Raw genomic sequence first — 20180 nt, forward strand, 5'->3', positions numbered from 1 at the left:
ATGATAGAAAAGTGAGTATGCAGCCTGCGAGGGGATGTGGTGTGGCATATTATGAAAATGAAACCAGGGAAAGAACTAGGATATTTAACATACCAGCAGAACTTCTAAAAGTGGTTGATGACTGTGGTATTGATCTCATGTGGAAAAAATTGCAATGATGTATGGATGACTAGAAATTGGCCAGACAACTGGATGAAGGAAATCTTTCTGCCCTTATCAAAGAACACGGATATAACAGAGTACCGTACCTTCAGACCATCTCCTTGATATCATACATGAGTAAAGTATTGCTCTACATAATTCAGGGTGGCATGAAGTGAATTATAGAAGCAGATCTACCACCACCACCAGCTGGTTTCAGAGAGGGACATGATTTAATCATGTCTATCTGTGTCAGGCGCTATGAGTCTTGAATCCAGGCCCAGGGGGTGGCCAAACAAGAGCCTTCCCCTCTGCTTTACCCCAGAGCAAGGCCAGATGAGGGAACTGTAGCTAATATCTCACTGCCAGAGGCTACACCTGTTGACTCAGCAGGGTCAGGTGACTAGCAGCAGGCTTCTGTTGGATACCACCATGCACAAAGCTTCCTGTTTTTGTCCCACTGTTTGCCTGAGAAACAAGTTGCTAGGTCTGCTGCTGACTAGACCCCTGAGACCAAATTCCTGTCTTCTTGCCTGGTTCCTGCTCTTTGCTCCTGTATTGCTCCTTGTTCTTGGTTCCTGCTTCCTAATCCTAATTCTAGCAACTGACTGCGGTTTAACCCTTGGCGTTACTTCTGATTCTGATTGTGGCTTAATCCTTGGCATGTCTACTGACTCTGACACTGGCACTGACCCCTGATTTGGCTTCTCACTCTGGCTTTCACTTTTGATGTGACTTCTGACGGTGACACTGACTCCACCCCGTCTCTGACCACTAGGTCAGAGTAGCCTATTATGGGCAATGACAATCTGTCATCACTGAAAAATGTAGAGAGTATAATCTCCCCATTAATTATGTTTCATTGACTACTTCAAATCATCTGATCCCTCAGCCATGACCATCTCTAGGGGATACTAGCAGATGTGGCAATTCTAAACATTTAATAGAACTCATCAAAATTCTCTACTGTTAACAACAGAGTACATTGTGAACAGCAGCAGGTGACAGTGAGTGGTTTTGGGCCAGGTGTGGGACAAGGCTGTGCTTTGTGCCTAGGTCTTTTCAACACATATGCAGAATTTATCACATGACAAGCCTTGGAAGGTTTTTATAAAGTGAATGGAGCTGGCGTTTCCTTTGGTGGACACCTCTTAACTGGCCTCAGATTTGCTGAGGATGTGACACTCTTTGCTACAACCATTAATGCAATGCAGTGAATGTTGGAGTCTGTAAAAACAGTTAGTGAGGATATGGACTATCCCTGAACGTGGCAAAATGAAATGCATGTACATTGATACAATCAATAAAAACAGGATGAAAGTAGACATCACAATCAATGGTCAAGCTGTAGAGGAGGTATATGAATGTATTTATCTGGGATCATACATATCCAACCAAAGAAGCTGTTCCAAAGAAATCAGAAGAAGACTAGGGATGGCTTGCCCAGCCATGGCCTCCCTTACAAAAGTATGGAAAAACTGTGACAGCTGGAAATGTATGAAGGTTCGACTGGTGAAAAGCTTCTTCTTTTTCCATAGTGACTTAGGGATGTGAATTCTGGGAAACGAATGCTGCTGAGAAGAGGAAACGTGAAGCCTTTGAAATGTGCTGCTGGGGAACTCTCCCATATCTTCTGGATGGGAAAGACGATGAACACTTAGGTTAGAAATATTATTGGAGAGATGTGGACTCTGCTCTTGGAAATCAACAGACACAAACTTAAGTACTTTGGTCACATGATCAGGCATAGAGGTGGAAATAACTTTCTCAAAGTTGTCATGGAACGAATAGTGGTGGGTCATTATAGTAGGGGATGACCAGTGAAGTGATAATAATGGAGATATCCTATCTCCTAGAGCTGGAAGGGACCTAGAAAGGTCATTGAGTCCAGCCCCCTGCCTTCACTAGCAGGACCAAGTACTGATTTTGCCCCAGATCCCTAAGTGGCCCCCTCAAGGTTTGAACTCACAACCCTGGGTTTAGCAGGCCAATGCTCAAACCACTGAGCTATCCCTCCCCCCAATGAATAGGAGGTGTGCAGCATATCAGTGGGAGGTCAGCTGCAAAGTTAGTGATGGATCAAAAAGGCTTCTGAAAATTCTTCTATGAGGTCACCAGGATTTAGACATGAATAAATGGACTTTACTCATTCTTTTGCAGGTGAGGAAACTGAAGTATAGATAGGTTAAATTAGTATCCCAAGTAAAAAACTGCACCCAGTTCTCCTAATGTCCAGTTGTGTGCTCTAAACACTTGACAGTGAATCCTATCTAATATCCATCACTACTCTTAAAATTCATAGACCATGTGAGAAAAAGCTATTTCAGTTACCCTTCCAGCCAGTGTATTCCCATATAGTTGTAATATAAGCCAGGTTGAGTGAGGTCATCCCATCACCACCACATCAGTTGTGCCCTTGAACAGCTTTTGCTGTTGTATGTATCTGAATTTCTGTAAAGACACAGCTGTGCTAAATATCTTAGTCCTGAAATGCCTTAGTCCTTGTCTTGAAATGTCTCTTCTGATTTTGGAGAAGTGCTTTGTACTGGTGCCTTATAGGCCAGGAGTAAAAAGCATAATTCCACAAGGACTTGGAGCCAAGTTTAGATCTGTGAATAAATGGTGAATGTTTTTCTGTAAAATTGTGTGAATATTTTCAGCTTTGTTGCAGGCATTTTCCTTCCCCTCTAATTCTGCTTTTGACCAAAGGTTTTGATCACATGGAATATTTGCATTGAAAAAAATGAACAATGAAAATTTGAACTTCTAAGCCACCTACCATTCTGAAGGGGCCTATTTTCAAATGAAAAGCCATTGAAGACTGATACCTTTATTTTGCCAACATGGGACCTTTTTTCAAGTCTATAAGAAATTAAGAGAAAGCTTTTTCATAGAATATCAGGGTTGGAAGGGACCTCAGGAGGTCATCTAGTCCAACCCCCTGCTCAAAGCAGGACCAATTCCCAACTAAATCATCCCAGCCAGGGCTTTGTCAAGCCGGGCCTTAAAAACCTCCAAGGAAGGAGATTCCACCACCTCCCTAGGTAAAGCATTCCAGTGCTTCACCACCCTCCTAGTGAAATAGTGTTTCCTAATATCCAACCTAGACCTCCCCCACTGCAACTTGAGACCATTGCTCCTTGTTCTGTCATCTGCCACCACTGAGAACAGCCGAGCTCCATCCTCTTTGGAACCCCCCCTCAGGTAGTTGAAAGCAGCTATCAAATCCCCCCTCATTCTTCTCTTCTGGAGACTAAACAATCCCAGTTCCCTCAGCCTCTCCTCATAAGTCATGTGCTCCAGACCCCTAATCATTTTTGTTGCTGTATGAGTACTTTCTTTAGAGGTAGAAAATGGTTACAAAAAGTGTAAATGTTTCAAATGGAGTTTAAAGACTTAAATGGCTTGGATTCTGGGTACTTTGGGGACCCACTCTTACCTTGTGGGACACTACAGCAATTGAGATCCATTGAGGCATTTGAGCTAGAATCCCTAGTTTAAATGGGAAGGGGTTGCTGACAGAGCCTTCTTAGTGAGGGGCCAGGGCTGGCCCACAACATTTTGGCACCTGAGGCAGGGAGCTCAAATGATGCCTCCATGCCCCCTCGCTTGGGCCAAATCTTTGAAAGGTCTCAATTCTGTCGTCTTCTCGTTCTACTCCTCTCATGGTACTGCTCTGCTACCTACCCCAATAAAGGAGAACTAACAACTTAAAATGCCTTGTTCAAAAATTTTAAGTAACACTTAAGTTACATTTGCTGTTCAGGAGTTTGAAAGTTTTCTTGTCTGCATAGTAAACACTGGCATTTTTATGTGTTTGAATAATCAAAGTGGTGCTTTCCGTGCCTTCTTGGTTGCAAAGATTTGAACTGCTTCCTGCTGAAGGTCCACAGTCTGGGCCAGCTCATGCTCTATTGAGATGGTTGCAAGGCTGACCAGCCTCTCCTGTGTCATTGTGGAGCGTAGATGTTTTTATTAACTTCAGCTTGGAAAAGCTGTGTTCTCCACTGGCAACTGTTACAGGAAGTGTTAGAAGTATGCACAGAGCAACAAAAGCATTTGGAAAGAGGGTGGTCATCTTATTTGTGCACATATATTCCAGAACAGCCTTCGGCGTTGATCCTGCTGAAATGTATCTTGAAAGGGCTTTCAGTTCATCACCTAAATCACTCGCATCAATATCGCTCATGTCATCATGTATCAACACTGTCTCTAGCCCTGCATTGCTGGTGTAGGTCTTCTTCAGGTCTAGTGAGGAGTTTTGGAATATCCTACAACATCCCAAATATACTGCTGTGTTCCTTGAGCTGCATGAAACGTTCTTCAACAGACTGTATTGCACAATCTAGCACCTGGTTAAAGAATTCAACTTTGAATTGTTGTTTGGGGTCTCTTATGGGATTATCCCGTGCCTTGTAATCAAAATGTCGTCTTCTTCGGTGACTCTTGTATTCTTGAATGGGTGGGAATATAGCTTCAGTGTGAAGTTCCTCTGCCAACTTCTGTGCACTCTTCAGAACGTTTTGAAATCCCTCATCTGACCAGTAAGACTCTAGGTATGACTTTGCTTTGTCCAGTTGTTCCATTGCTCCAGATATATCAAGGTCAACACCTTGGAGTCTCTTGCTTACAACATTTATTTCAAACAGTATGTCATGCCACAACAATAAGCCACACAGAAATTTGAAGTTATATATGTTTCTGGTGATTCCATTTCCCTCTGCCACTGTTCTCCCATGAACAGTTCCTGTCATAGCATTATCCTCCATAATGGCAACTACGGCATCTATCTTCCCAATTTGGTGTTTGATAGGCTTTTTCGCCTGCACACAACTTTCCCATCGTGTGGCACTCAGTGGTTTCAGTGTCAGAGGATGTTCCCAGATGTTGCTTCAAAATATTTACCGCTAATAGTCAAAGACCAATCTCATTATACCATCCCGTCCATAAGCTTATCCAGCTTAGTCTTGAAGCCAGCTGTCTTTTGCCCCCACTACTCCCCTTGGAAGGCTGTTCCAGAACTTCGCTCCTCTGATGGTTAGAAACCTTCATCTAATTTCAAGTCTAAACTTCCTGATGGCCAGTTTATATCCATTTGTTCTTGTGCTCACATTGGTACTGAGCTTAAATAATTCCTCTCCCTCTCTAGTATTTATTCCTCTGATATATTTTTGTAGAGAGCAATCATATCTCCCCTCAGCCTTCTTTTGGTTAGGCTAAACAAGCCAAGCTCTTTGAGTCTCCTTTCATAAGACAGGTTTTCCATTCCTCGGATCATCCTAGTAGCCCTTCTCTGTACCTGTTCCAGTTTGAATTCATCCTTCTTAAACATGGGAGACCAGAACTGCACACAGTATTCCAGATGAGGTCTCACCAGTGCCTTGTATAACAGTACTAACACCTCCTTATCTCTACTGGAAATACCTCGCCTGATGCATCCCAAGACTGCATTAGCTTTTTTCATGGCCATATCACATTGGCGGCTCATAGTCATCCCATGATCAACCAATACTCTGAGGTCCTTCTCCTCCTCTGTTACTTCCAACTGATGCATCCCCAGCTTATAACAATAATTCTTGTTGTTAATCCTTAAATGCATGACCTTGCACTTTTCACTATTAAATTTCATCCTATTACTATTACTCCAGTTTACGAGGTCATCCAGATCTTCCTGTATGATATCCCAGTCCTTCTCTGTATTGGCAATACCTCCCAGGTTTGTGTCATCCGCAAACTTTATTAGCACATTCCCACTTTTTGTGCCAAGGTCAGTAATAAAAAGATTGGTCCCAAAAACCGATCCCTGAGGAATTCCACTAGTAACCTCCCTCCAACCTGACAGTTCACCTTTCAGTACGACTCGTTGTAATCTCCCCTTTAACCAGTTCCTTATCCACCTTTCAATTTTCATATTGATCCCCATCTCTTCCAATTTAGCTAATAATTCCCCATGTGGAACCGTATCAAATGCCTTACTGAAATCGAGGTAAATTAGATCCACTGCATTTCCTTTGTCTAAAAAATTCGTTACCTTCTCAAAGAAGGAGATCAGTTTGGTTTGTCACGATTTACCTTTTGTAAAACCGTGTTGCAATTTGTCCCAATTACCATTGACCTCAATGTCCTTAACTACTTTCTCCAAAAAATTTTCCAAGACCTTGCATACTACAGATGTCAAACTAACAGGTCTGTAGTTGCCCGGGTCACTTTTTTTTGCCTTTTTTAAAGATAGGAACTATATTAGCAATTCTCCAGTCATACGGTACAACCCCTGAGTTTACAGATTCATTAAAAATTCTTGCTAATGGGCTTGCAATTTCATGTGCCAGTTCCTTTAATATTCTTGAATGGAGATTATCTGGACCCCCCGATTTAGTCCCATTAAGCTGTTCGAGTTTGGCTTCTACCTCGGATGTGGTAATATCTACTTCCATATCCTCATTCCCATTTGTCATCCTACCATTATCCCTAAGCTCCTCATTAGACTCACTAAAGACTGAGGCAAAGTATTTGTTTAGATATTGGGCCATGCCTAGATTATCCTTGACCTCCACTCCATCCTCAGTGTTTAGCAGTTCCACTTCTTCTTTCTTTGTTCTCTATTGGTTTTAATTCCCTTTGCAAGGTCCAACTCTACATCAGGCATCTCCACACCACTCACATCCTCACTGGGGCTGGAAGGCTCACTGTGAACACTTGTCTATGTATCTCATGAGAGCTCCTTCCTGCTTAGATAGAAAAACTTGGTTTGCTTGCTTTCTTTTTCTGAATGCTGTCCCAGAGGGGCGTTTTCTTTCACTCATGACTGCTGTTCTGTGCCAGCTATAGTGGCTCTCAACACTCAATTGAAGGGGACAAATAAGCAGGTTGGTAGCAGGGCCTGAGTGAGGGAAGATATCAGCGTCTTAAGGGCCTAACTGGCTCCTACTACTTCAGTTGATTGCCTGTTCTCCTCAAGTGGGTTCAGGGAAGCAGTAGGAAACAGGAAGCTCCCTGAGAAGCTGGTGTTAATCAGTCCAGGCTCCTCTGAGTGCTAGAGAGGTACATAAGAGGCTCCTCCTCCTTTCTCTCCCTGCAGCTCCTGCTGCTTTCTGTTATTCCCTCTCACCTTTTCCCCTGCCTGCCTGTTATGTCTCTTCTTGTGCCGTCCTTCCTCCAGCACAGCACTCCAGCATCTCTGTGCATTTAGAGCAGAGAGAATACATATGCACCAGCAGCAGACCCAATTTTCTACCTAGTGGCGCCCCCCCCCCCCCACCCAAAGTCTGGCACCTGAGGCAGCCGCCTCAGTTCTCCTCATGGTAAGGCCAGCCCTGTGAAGGGCTCTTGACTCTGGAGCTTGCTTCCCTCTACTCCAGAGGAGCCCGAGTCTGCAGATCTTCACAGCATGTTGCAAGGCCTGTGTATGCTTTCACTGAGGGGATGGGGAGAGTTCTCAGTCCTGGTGGGTTGGGAGAGCTTTGCCATTGAAAGTGCCCCTTTTTTAAACCCTATGTGTCCCTTATGTATAGAATGTTGTATGTTTCATGCATCAAGAGCATGGATAGTTGCTTTTTTATAAATCAAAAAGGTCAATCAGGTTTTAAAGATGGAAACAAATGCAGTGCTGAGATATGATAGCTGGAGGTATGCACTAAGCCTACGGGGCTGTCCTGCACCACAGCTTCCAGAGGGGAATTGCAGACAAAATATCAAGCATATAGGTGTGGCTGACCGTGTTAAAAGCAGCAGAGAGATGAAGGAAGATGAGGCTAGAGGACAGCAGCAGAAAAGTCATGGGCATGGTGGATCACAAACCATGGAATGGCTAGCTGGTTGACGGCAGTGGGCAGTGTTAAAGCAGGGAGGTTAGAAAGGGGCAATTCAGATGGGGACAGATGAAAGAAGGGGCAATCTTTAGTGAAGATAAAGGCCAAATTATCAGTTGGTGGGAATGTCGACCTTGAGTTGAAGGAGGCTGAACAAGAAGGTGAGGTGGGAGGCCAACAAGCCAGACAGGTTGCCAACATGGAAGTTGAAGTCACCAAAATAAATATCAGATTATATTAAGAGGGAGATGCAAATCAGAGGGGAAAGAGATTGGAGGGAGTCCTAGTGAGAGTAGATAACAGCAACATGGAGTGGGAAAGGAGAATAGTCTCTAATGGGGCTCCAATGAGAACAAATGGGAAGAGATAAGAGGGAGGAGTTGAAAGTGGCAGGAGGAGGAGAGGAAAAGCTTGACACCCTTCCCCCCCCCCCCCTCACTATGATTCAGCTGGGGATGATTCATGGTAACAAGGGTTTGAGAAGCAGAGATCATGGTGTGAAAGCACAGACCATGACAGAGTGGGGGGATATAGGTTACTGTGTGTCCCAGGCAATGGAGAACGTGAGCGATGAAGGAGTCATGGATAGTGGCGATCTCTTCAGAGATGGAACAAATGTTCCAAAAAGAGAATGGGGGAGACTGCCAAGGGGCAGAGGTGGGGTCTGCTAACAGAGGTGCCAGTGGGGCAGAGGTGGGGTCAGAGAAGGTACAGAAGGGGCAGGGAGGGAAGGAAGGTTGCAGTTGGGTGGTGTCACTGGATTTGTTAAAAACAAGAAGTACTGGAGTTATAGTTTAAATGTATCAGTCCAGGTATTTCCCTGCTACATGGGCAGACTTCACACCTCAGTAACCCCCAGATGCTAAATGTCCTCTAGAGTTGTGAGTATCCCCTCAGGCTACATGAAGTCACATCATTGTACTGATATATAAATATGCAGAGACTACAGTAATCTGAAGGGGGTTTCTGTGTTAACCTCCACTGCAGTTGTAATCCAATCCCAGTCCTACAGCCAGGCCACTTGCACACTTTTTATTGGCATGGCATGGAGAACGATCCAATGACCATGCATGAAAAGCTCCATACTGCTAGTGTTTATATGCAACACTGCCATCTACAGAATGGGATCATTATACCAGATGGCAGGTACCTGTGCTATTAGGACAGGAGGATCTACCGTTACTAGTACTGTGAAATCCCAAGGGTCCATGGTGTGCATTATAGTGGCAATTGGGAAGTCCTAGGTGGTCACAGATTTGTTTCAATATATTTTTATTAAGGAGTCCTTTATTGTTTGTTTCAAATTAGGTATTCTGTATTTTATTTGGTATCTGATATTAACAACTTAATGTAATTTATTTAATTGCCTGATAATTAAAACCCTTGACTGACTAGATTCAGTTGACTCAATGAGCATTATTTCTATTTACCACCTTCACTGTCACATTTAGCATCCATCTCATCCCCGTCCACCATTAGAGAGCCTTTTCCTCTGCAGCTTCTGCCTCTGGAACAGCATTTCTGCATCTCTCTGCTGTATCAATTCTCCATTTGATTTCAAGCCTCATTGCATCTTTCCTCACTTATCTGTGCCTCTTCACTTTTCAATAATAAATATCCAAGGGGAAGAACTCTGTAGAATACTTTAGGGATTCAATTTGTATGGAGGATGCTACTGTACTTAAAGCATCAATTACAGAATTCAGATCCACGCTTCCCCACTGGTGTGTGGAGCTGGGGTTCCTGTCTCTAACTGTACCATATTTGAGAAGGCACTTTGCAGGCTGACTTGTTATCTCTTTCCTTGCAGCATGCCATTGATGCAGATAACGCAGGAGTCAGTCCCATAGGAAACTCTTCTAACAACAGCAGTCACTGGGACCTTGGAAGTGCCTTTTTCTTTGCTGGAACAGTCATCACAACCATAGGTATATTTATATTTTAAGGGAGATGGTGACATTGAGAAGTGGAGAACAAAATAAGTTTCATTAGAACTCAGACAGGCAAAGCAGCAGAACTGCACTTTTGGGGGTGCTTGACTGTATCATTATGTGGTGTATCTGACACTAAGCTGTGGGGTGCACATCAGGAATTACTTATATAATGAGAGGCCAAGAAAGCAAGACTGAACCAGAAAGCAAGTAGTACAGAAACTTTCACAGTTCTGTAACCCTGTTACAGGTGGCCGCCTACTTGGCCATGGCTACGCAAGCCAATTCTGTCTCTAAAGGTCAAGCACAAGAGCCAGATACTTCACATGCAGCTGCAAGAAACCCTGCAGTGGTCACTAATGGAATAACTTTCCTACAAGGGTAATTTCTTCCTAACCACATCAGTCAGTGGTTGTCGTAAGCCCTGAAGCATGAGGGTTTATATCCCTCATAAATTTTTCAAAATAGCTATTTTAACCGGGGCTATACTCGGTGTCCATATAAATGTCTAATCCTTCTTAAAATCTAAGCTTTTGGCCTCAATGATACCTGGTGGCAACGAGTTCGTCAAGTTAATTATGCATTGTGGAAAAAATAACTCTTTTACCAGATTTTAAATTGTTGTTTTTAAATATCACTGAATGTCGTCTTGTTCCTGAATTATGTGAAAGGCTAAATAGGAGTGCCAAATTTACCTTTTCTATGCCACTAATATTTGTATTAATCTGTCAGGTTCCCTCTTACTTGTATCCTCCTAAATAGCCCCAATCTTTTCAGTCTATTTATGAATGAAATCTTTACCCCTCTAATGACTTTTGTCAGCTCTCTCTGTACTACTTCTTCTGAGGACACTCAATTGATATCTTTGCCTTTACCAGTAGCTTATATTTCTCAATGACTGAGGTGTTACTCATATGGATTCATTTTTATATGAAAAAATATTTGGGAACTTCACAAATGGCATATTACATTTCATAGCCCTGATTTAGAAAAGTATTTAAACATATATTTAGGCTCTGACTTCAGTAGGATTTAAGTACATGCTTAAAGTCAAGCATGTACTTAAGTGATCTTCCTGAAGAGGGATACTTTCCTGAATCAGGCTCTGTCGATTGCATCAATTAGGGTCTGGGTTATGAAAATCAGCACTAGGATTTATCAGTTAGAATGTTGAATCTAATCTGATTTGTTTCTTTATCTTTAAATAATTCATTTGTAGGTGTGTGCTAATTTTCGGAGTAGTCAAGCAACAAACCACTATAATGAAAGGGTTTTAATGGAGACCCCAAAATAATCTTAACTGTAATGGTGCGGGTGTTACAATTATAATTCTTGTTTCCTCTCTTTAATGGTAACCATGCTTCCCAAATAGAGACATAATGGACACTGAAGTCATAGAGCACTATATAGAGGCACATGGAGAATTGGGGGAAAAGGAGGTGTCTGTGCAAACTGCAGTGGCTGTAGGTGTTTCACTTGTTTGCACAGAGGCATTATTGTTCTTCCTCCCCTAGGGGGAATGCACTCACTGTCAGCCCTGGCTACACTTTTAGAAATGTCACAGCGTGTTCTCCTCTGCACACCCAACGCTCCTGGCACCTTCCATGGGCTAAGGGAACAAGTCCTTCCCTATGCTTTCCTGGCACTCTCTAGATAGTCCAATATTTCTGCCAGGACTAGCCTTCCACAGCCCCCTTGCACTCTGGCTGTAGTAAGATTGTGGAAACCTTTGGGCAAGGGGCTTCCTGCACTTTACAGCAGTTGATAAGAGAGTTGCTCCCTGTAGAAAACTGTATCCCCAAGGACTTCTACACTGACCATGAAAACCTTATGTCTATGCAAGAATCTCAGACACTTGGATGGAGTTCTGAGGTTTGGAACCAGAACTGAAGCCCAAACCAAACTTGCCCAAAGATGTTCAGACTGAACAGAGAACAGGTAATTATGTGTTAATTAGCGTTTGTGCTCTGTTGAGGCAGCTCTGTGAGTTACCTTAACAATGGGCAACATGAAGACATATAGGAGTCTTTATTACCATGTTAACAATGCTGTTTAAATGTAAATAATCTCCAGAGGGAATTCTCAAAGAGCTGCTTGTGAGAGCCCATTAAAAATCATGAAAAATAAAACTTAGGCTTTTTTATTATTAAATTGAAAAGAAGAGTGAATAAAAGGAGTCCTTGAAGCCTCATGTTAGCACAGCAGCAAGGACTGGAAATGGCAATTCGTATAATCTGCAATAAAGAGCCTATGTAATTCAGAGCTGAAAACTGGGAATGAGAATATTCAGGTGAGTCATCCTCCCATCAGGACGCAATTGACAGAGTTCAAATGCTGCTGCAGCAGCAGCAGCAGCATGGAAGAGATAGGCTAGGGCTCTAATCTAAAAGTTTCCTGTAGCTTATTGTGCAGCTGCCACGCTGAGTAAAAGTAGCCCAGTTACTCAAACAGCTTTAATTAGGAAGATGAGTTCAGAGAGAGAGATAGTAGTAACTGATGGTTACATGTGAATAACTAATGCTGGTTTCCAGTGGGCACCACTAAAAAGGCTGGACTGACTTCTGTTCAACGGGCATAATGTGGTGGAGAGCATGTAAGGAACCTTCCTCTTGCTCAGAAACCATCTGCAGACTGGGTGTGGCATATAGGCACCTGCACAAGAGGCCATGTCTGAATTGTGAAGTTATGATGATGATTTTTCTCTCCAGGGTATGGGAACATCGCTCCAAGCACTGAAGGAGGCAAAATTTTCTGCATTTTGTATGCCATCTTTGGGATTCCACTCTTTGGCTTCTTGCTGGCTGGAATTGGAGATCAACTAGGAACCATCTTTGGGAAAAGTATCACAAGAGTGGAGAAAGTTTTCCGAGTAAGATCATGGTTAAAAGTCTTTGCTGGTGTGGCCTGACTTGTTTAATCTCAAATACTATTAACATTACAGAGGATCTTAGAAAGTTTTGCATGTTGGGCACAAATATCTTTAATTGCATAGCTTGTTTGTGTGATCTACGTTTCCTGCATTGAAAATGAAGACAAAGTGATACAGATTCTGTGGGACCAGGTATACAGAGTAACCCTCAGTTGCATCAGTACTGAAAACAAAGTTTTGGAAAGCCTGATTTCTGGGGTGAACTATATAGAACTCAGGGAGAGAGGTAGCTGAAAAGTATCTATGTAGAGAATAACAAACATACGGGGCCAGATCCACAGTTGCTATAAATTAGCATAGCTCCACTGACTGTGATGGAGCCTGCTGAGGATCTGGTCCATAGTTCTCCCCTTCTCTATGGCTTTTATCACATTTGGGTACTACTTATACATTTAATACCAATTTCTAATTATACAAAATGTTCTGAAGTTGAACAGACCAAGTGCAATGACCCCCAACTTACTGTCCCTGGTGTGGCTCATTCTGTTGAATTACATCCTCCATGGAAGTACATCAAACACTTCACCTGGTATCACAGCACTGGCTAATGCTGCTTTGCTAACATGGTGGTTTCACTTCAAGGATTCCCCTTTTAGATGCAGGACTTCCAGGAATGATGTGAGTATATCGTAGTTCCTTGGTATGTGGCATAACTGGAGGCAAGTCCTGTCTGGGGGACAGGGTAGATTTGGGGGGGGGGGGGGGGTTGTCCAGGCTGACTATTTTAATAAGCCTCCATCTCTAAAACATTCCCACAGATACAAGGCAAAATACTTGTAGCTGATTTTGAACTAAAGTAATTGAGCATTAGACTGGAGTATGAGTAATTTCTCTGATTAAACTACCTGTGAAGTGTCCCAGTCCACACCTTAGGAATATCTTTTGGCCTTCATTTTCAAAAATGACTAGTGATTTTGGATGACTCAATTTTTACATGCCTCACTAGAGACCACTTGAAAGCCTGATTTTCAGAAACTGCTGAGCATCCACTTTCTGAAAATCTGATCCCTTGAAGATGTCTCAAGTTGGGAACCCAAAAATCAAGGGACCCAAATTGCTTGTCACTTTAGAAAATTTTGGCCCCCTTGGTCATATTTTTCTATTGCATCCAATTTACTTCAAATCATTCTTGGGAGCATTCCAATGTGGTTCTTCCAGGGAGAAAGCTTACCAGTGGGTAAGATATGGATTTGGGAATCTGGAAACCTTGGCTTTATTCCCAGCTCTGCCATAGACTTGCAGGGCGACCTTGGACAGAATCCTTAAACTCTCAGCATCTCCGTTTCTCTCTCTGTAAATATGATGATAATTATATGTACCCATCTTTTAGAATTACTTTGAGATCTAAAGCTGAATGGAATTGCCACTCCGGCCTTTGGAGTATTTATTCTCACACCCCACCACAGTACCTTTTTTTTTTTTCCTTTTCTTGATTTGATGCCTTTGTTCCTTGTTTCTCTCTCCCCAAACCATTCCCCCCTGTTGGTATTTGCACCCTTCCAAAACCTTGCATTGCAGAGCTACACAGATTTAATCCTTATACTTTTTTCCTCAAATTCATCATTTCAACTGATTGATCATTTTTGTTACTTTTGTTGTGACATCCTTCAAATTTGTCTACAGCTGTGTGGTGCTGAGGTGGGACAGCTGAGTACAGTATTCTAGGTGGAGTTCTAGAGTTCCCAAACATCCCAATAACATCTAAACAGACTAGTCTGAGGAGTCACCTGACAGCAAAACTGACATTTCATGTTACCAGGCATTTTGAAGCTGTAGCCAAAAGGGTGGGCAGAATAGAGATGAGGGAGAATTTAGCTCAGCCTAGAAACTCTTAAGATATTTTCCCCCTCCTTAATGGCAAAGTAACTGTAGATCTCAAATGCTTAACTAACTTAGGGCTTGTATTCCTCCCAGTACACCCCTTGAGTAGATGGGCGGTGCACTGCAGAGCTCTGTTGGTGATGTGATCCTCTCAGCACTGTAGTTGTTACTGCAGTCTAGGGCTACAGTAGCCCTCTGCTCCTTCTGTTTACCATCCTCTGCAAAGAGAGGATAATGGAGCTGTGTATTCATGGATGCATTGGCTCCACCCCTCAGTGCTCCCTCTGCATCCCCCCCCTACAATTGTGCTCCAATGTGTGTGAGTGTGCATGGTTTCCCTGAATCCTGCTTCCATTCCCTGTGCAGTGGAACTGCACTGGTTCACCTGGATGTGGGTTGTTTTGTGGCTGTGTAGAGAGCTGGGGAGGGTGACAAGATTTACCTGCAGTGCAGAGTTCTTATCGTTCAATTCCTTCTCTTACCACTCCTGTTGCTCATTGCAGCATTACCGTAAACAGCCATCCCACAGCATGTGGCAGGCAGGTCACCTCTGACATCCCAGAGCATATCTGGAAAGGTAAAAGGAGGCTTCCTTCCCAAGGCGTCACACTAGCACAGTTCAGTTGTCTGACAAGACCTGGGCATCCTCACAAAATCTCATTTAGATCTCAGCATAGATTAGAACCTGAGAACACTACATTTCCCTCACACACCAAACAGCCCATGTGCGCTGCACTCAGTCATTTCAAGAACAGTTCACACTACAGGCTGTGGGTGGAGGGAAGAAGAGAGCTGCTTTTATGGAATGTGCGCAATGCCCACGTTATTGACAGAGTGTTTCGGCAGAGCAGTTGGATGCGTGCCACTCTTCAGCTGGTATTTCAAGAGCAATTTTGGCACTACATCTGAACGTATAAATAGCCACCAAAACAGCCATTCATTTGCTTGAAATGTATAAACTTGTTGATTCCTCTTTAAGGGTCTTAATTATCCTTTAACAGCACATTCAGGTCGGGTTTGACAGGGAAGTCGCTGAAGGTTTAAAAAAAAAAAAAAAAAAGGCTAAATTTTCCTCTGCTGTGTGGGTGCACTAGTGAGCAGGGGCCTATAGGGAGTCTCTTCTCCCCTATACAGGCAGCAGGGCAGGATCTCTCCTTAGTGCTGGAGAGCACTAGGTGGTGGAACCTGGCTGCTGGGCCATTCTCTGCAGCCTCAGGAGGTGTGGTCTGCTCGAAAAGGGCTGTGTCCAGGCCTACCACCCAACAGGTGTGTATGCTGTGGTCACTAGCATTCTTACACAGGGTCACCTGCTGCTGCTTCAAACCAGTATTAAAATGCACCCTGTGTAATCACCCCCCAGGCCTATCTGAGGGAATACTGGATAAATACGATTTCTAGTAATGAAGGTAATAACAATAATCACTTTTATCTGACAGTGCTTTCTAGGCACTTCAGAAACTAACTTTGAGTCAAGGTGGCCATAAGCTTAATAACAACACTCCTACATTCGTAAAGCATTCTGTGCACAGCCCAAGGTTGCTTCTGCAATAAACATCAGTGATTTAAGAATCCTTAGCATTAAAAACCATTTTCTTTCAGTTTGTTCCTATAAACACACAGACTAGGAGCTACTAAAAGTAGAAGGAAAATTATTCCACAGTTTGCCTTCTACAGAATGTACCCTTCGCCATTATCATAAGGTTAATTTAGGGCAAACTAAATAGTTATCAAATTCAGATCTTTAAAGACAGTTTAGAATCCAAGTTGAAAGAAGATCCGATGAGTATATTGGAGTAAACCTACTCTCCGTCTTAAAATTCAGTAAAAGAACATTAACATCCATGAGCTGTGTTATGCCTCTAAGGCAGTGGTTTCTCACTTTTTCCTTTTTCCTTTGCGGACTTCTAAAAATTTTTGAATGGAGATGTGGACCCCTTTGGAAATCTATTGTCTGCGTAGTTGAATTCTATTCAGTCAGTTTTCAGTCTAAGTCTTTCACGGACCCTTTAGACATAGTCTGCGGACCCCCAGGCAACTGCAGCATCGCAGACCACAGGTGAGTGGCATAGCACTGCATTAGGAGTGGTGCAGAGGTCCACTACCCCAGATTGAACTCTGGGACGTATTATGTGTAGGCAAACTGTTCCTGATTGAAATGGAGGGACTTAACAGATGTATTAGATCTGTTATCTGTTCTTCAAGGTTTCAACTTTGATATGCCCTTTTGATCTTCCCTTATGAAGTCTGACATAGATACATGAGGTCTGGCCTTAAAGTTCTTTGAAAGTAGCATTCACTATTCTTTAAACAATAGTAGGTTTAACACAGAGTTGCTCAAACATCTTGTCTGCACTTCCATTGAACTTTGGAATAACCCCATGAAAAGTACCTCCTAGTAGACAAATAAGAAAAAATCATACTACAAACCTGATGAACACCTTTCTTCTACTGTTTTCTAAACAGATAGCATTTACTTCACTTTCTGTGAACTTTTCTTCTTTGTCTTCCTGGATACATCAGCTCTGTTCTCCTTGCTCCACTCTCCCTACCCCCACTGCCTCAGCTTCCCTGTCAGTAGAGATTTGTGGCCACTTTGAACTCATTTTCTATAGTATAACTCTTTAATACTCTTGAGAGTAGAAAATGAGGTAAAAGTGATTGCTGGAGCAGACACTACTACAGGAAGGCAGCTATTTCAGGGGTGAAGCAGTTTAAAACCACTGTTATTTCCCTCCTTTTAGTACCTCCCCTCTTCCCTCCACATTTGCCTTTTTATCTGTCTACTTGCTCTTTTTCATTCTCTCATTTGTTTCCTTCTCTTCCTGTTCTCTCCGTAACTCCCACTTTAAACTTGTAATATTATTTGAGAATCCGATCCCAGTGGAGTTCTTAAGCAAAGATTCATTTCAAATGAGACCTGCATCTTCCTCAGCACTGAGTATTGTAGCCAGGCTGGGGGGAAGTGGTGGTTACCTTTGAAGTGGAGATATACCTATCTCATAGAGCTGGAAGGGACCCCGAAAGATCATCGAGTCCAGCCCCCTGCCTTCACTAGCAGGACCAAGTACTGATTTTTGCCCCAGATCCCTAAGTGGCCCCCTCAAGGATTGAACTCACAACCCTGGGTTTAGCAGGCCAATGCTCAAGCCACTGAGCTATCCCTCCCCCCATAAGAAGTGTCCTGGTTGTCTCTTCTCTAGTAGTGTAATGTCAGGATCCAGAGACCCTGCTTGTTTCCCAGCAAGCAGGAATTACTCACTGCTTAGACCTCTGTCAGATCCAAACTTGCATCCATTTTCTTTCTCTTTGAGGAGCTGAACCGGGCACACAGATGGGAACATTCTCAAACACAGAAGTTCAGATCCAGGTCAGAACTTAGCCATGACAAGGTGTCACTGTGGATTTACACCGATGAGATCAGAAAGTGACCCAGAGTTAATCAAATACAAAGTGGGGAAATCTCAATTCTAACCTATACTGATACATTCACTAGGAATCACCTAAATGCATCCTTGAATGTCTGAAGCTGGATGCCCTTTCCTTCAGTTTATTTTTCAAAGTAGTAGAAGCTGTGCCCTATGCTTGACACTCACAGTCCAGGATGGACTGAATTAGTGTTTAAATAAGTGGGAGCTTAGTATGTCTACTTCCCAAGTAGATCCTGAAATATAGAATAAATCAACATTTACCTGTGTCTATATGAAGTTCAATTACATTTATGTTTTGGGCCAGTTTCAATGTATATTAAACCACATACTCAATACTTTTTGCAATCTTCTTTTGAAAACAATGTTACTCACTGAACTTTCCTGTGAGTAAAAGTCACATCTATGTGAATTCAAGAACTGCAACAGCAGGGTGAATCAGAACAATGATCCCTCTCTCTAATCCAGTATCCTGTCCCTGATGTTGGCTGATGGGCAGATGTGTCTGGGCAGGTATAAAGCCCAGCATAATGCCCTGAATGTGCAATGTTATTCCAGGAGGGTATAAGATTCATAAATTGAGACTTCAGTCTCCTGAGCTGTTAGTCTGGCACTTTCCACCAACATTTATTTCAGCAAAAGAAAATCATTGACAAAAGTTGGATCAGCCAGTATTGAAATGAACAGGTTAAATCGTAGCATTTAATCTCAACATTTTCATTTCTGAAAACTAGTTGTATTAGCAGGATCAGAAAGAGATACCATCTATTTAATCCAGCAAAGTAGCGAGTGCTGTGATCGTTTTAATTTGAATTCCCTCCCACTGGTGAGAATGACATTTCTTTTCTTGATAAACTTGTTAAGTCAATTGTAGATCCCTTTGAGGTAGATGATGTAAACCGTAGTCTCTGGGAAGCAAATACTTCTGGCAGACACAAGGTTACCTTGCTATTAAAAAACAAAAAGACGATGTAACCCTTGGAGAGAATCATTACACAAAGCCTTGAGGTAAATTGACATGAAACACTTTTTATTTGGGTTCTAAGATTCTGTTTCTCTATAGCAGCAATTGGAGATTTGCTTCTTTGAAGTTATTTCTTTTTTGATTCCCATATAGCAGAGTATCGTGCTTAGAGTAAACTGCGAGGAGAGAGCTTTGATGGACAGAAGGAAGTTTGTTAGTGATCAGATTTATAAGACCAAGTGGAAGTGGTTTTGAACACAGTTTCACCAGACTGTATGGTCATGTGTTAACTGTCTACCAGTTTAAAAATCTGCCCTAGAACATCTACACTACAAGTCTATGAGCAAGGTCAGATGCACTAAACAGAAATAGGCCTTAGAAGGTTATGTGAAATTCATTCAAACTAAAGATGGTCCTGAACCCCAACCTCAGATCTGAACACCCCTGAACTCTGGGGTGATTGAAAACCAAACCTAGATACAGATCCAAGTTTTGCAAATGTTCCCTTGTCTTGAAAATTGGCTAAATCAAAACCCTGGATCCAAACATTTCCAAAATATCTAAGAATTCAAAATCCAGATGGGATCCAAAATTCAGAGGTTCAGATCTGAGGTTCCAAGTCTGAGCCATCTCAGATTTTTATATATGATTGCCACGATGCATGACACACTTCCTCTATTTAAACCTTTCTTATTCCTTCCCCAGTCATGGATGCAGAGGGGCTCCTCTGAATTATTAGCACTGGTTAATCTAGTTCAGTAGTAGATAAATTGTGTGAAATTTCTGAAAGTAGTACTAGTGATTGGACTGGATTGGTTACTGACTATCAGTTAATCCATCCATCCCATACTAATCACCTTAGTGGCTGAGCTTCTGATAGCCAAAGCCAGGCAGTTTTCCAGATAAATCCAGCAGGACTGAAGTAAAGTTCCAGTAGTTTCTTGAAAGGTAAATTTCATTGCAGAAGCAGAATATGACACATCACCTTTTTGTACTCTGAGATTTTCTGCATTTCCATGAAGAAGGTTCTGTGGCTTTTTGATTTTACAGTTCCCACTGGACCACTTCATTTCTTGAAAGTAGTTACCTTATTCTAATGCCTTGGCTGGCATGTGCACAGGGCAAAAGTTTCTTCTTTGATTTACACTATAGATCTTATTT

At 42.5% G+C, this 20180-nt stretch overlaps 1 protein-coding gene across 1 annotated transcript in view; it reads left to right on the plus strand.

Moving 5' to 3' along the window:
- Nucleotides 1-20180, plus strand: part of KCNK10 (potassium two pore domain channel subfamily K member 10) — a 62284-nt gene that overhangs the window by 14061 nt on the left and 28043 nt on the right. The window contains exons 2-3 of the mRNA XM_065403942.1: nucleotides 9760-9877; nucleotides 12589-12749. Of these exons, the coding sequence (XP_065260014.1) occupies nucleotides 9760-9877; nucleotides 12589-12749 (279 nt within the window). The remainder of the gene's footprint in view (nucleotides 1-9759; nucleotides 9878-12588; nucleotides 12750-20180) is intronic.

The sequence above is a fragment of the Emys orbicularis genome, chromosome 4 (genome assembly GCF_028017835.1).
Source record: "Emys orbicularis isolate rEmyOrb1 chromosome 4, rEmyOrb1.hap1, whole genome shotgun sequence".
NCBI lineage: Eukaryota > Metazoa > Chordata > Testudines > Emydidae > Emys > Emys orbicularis.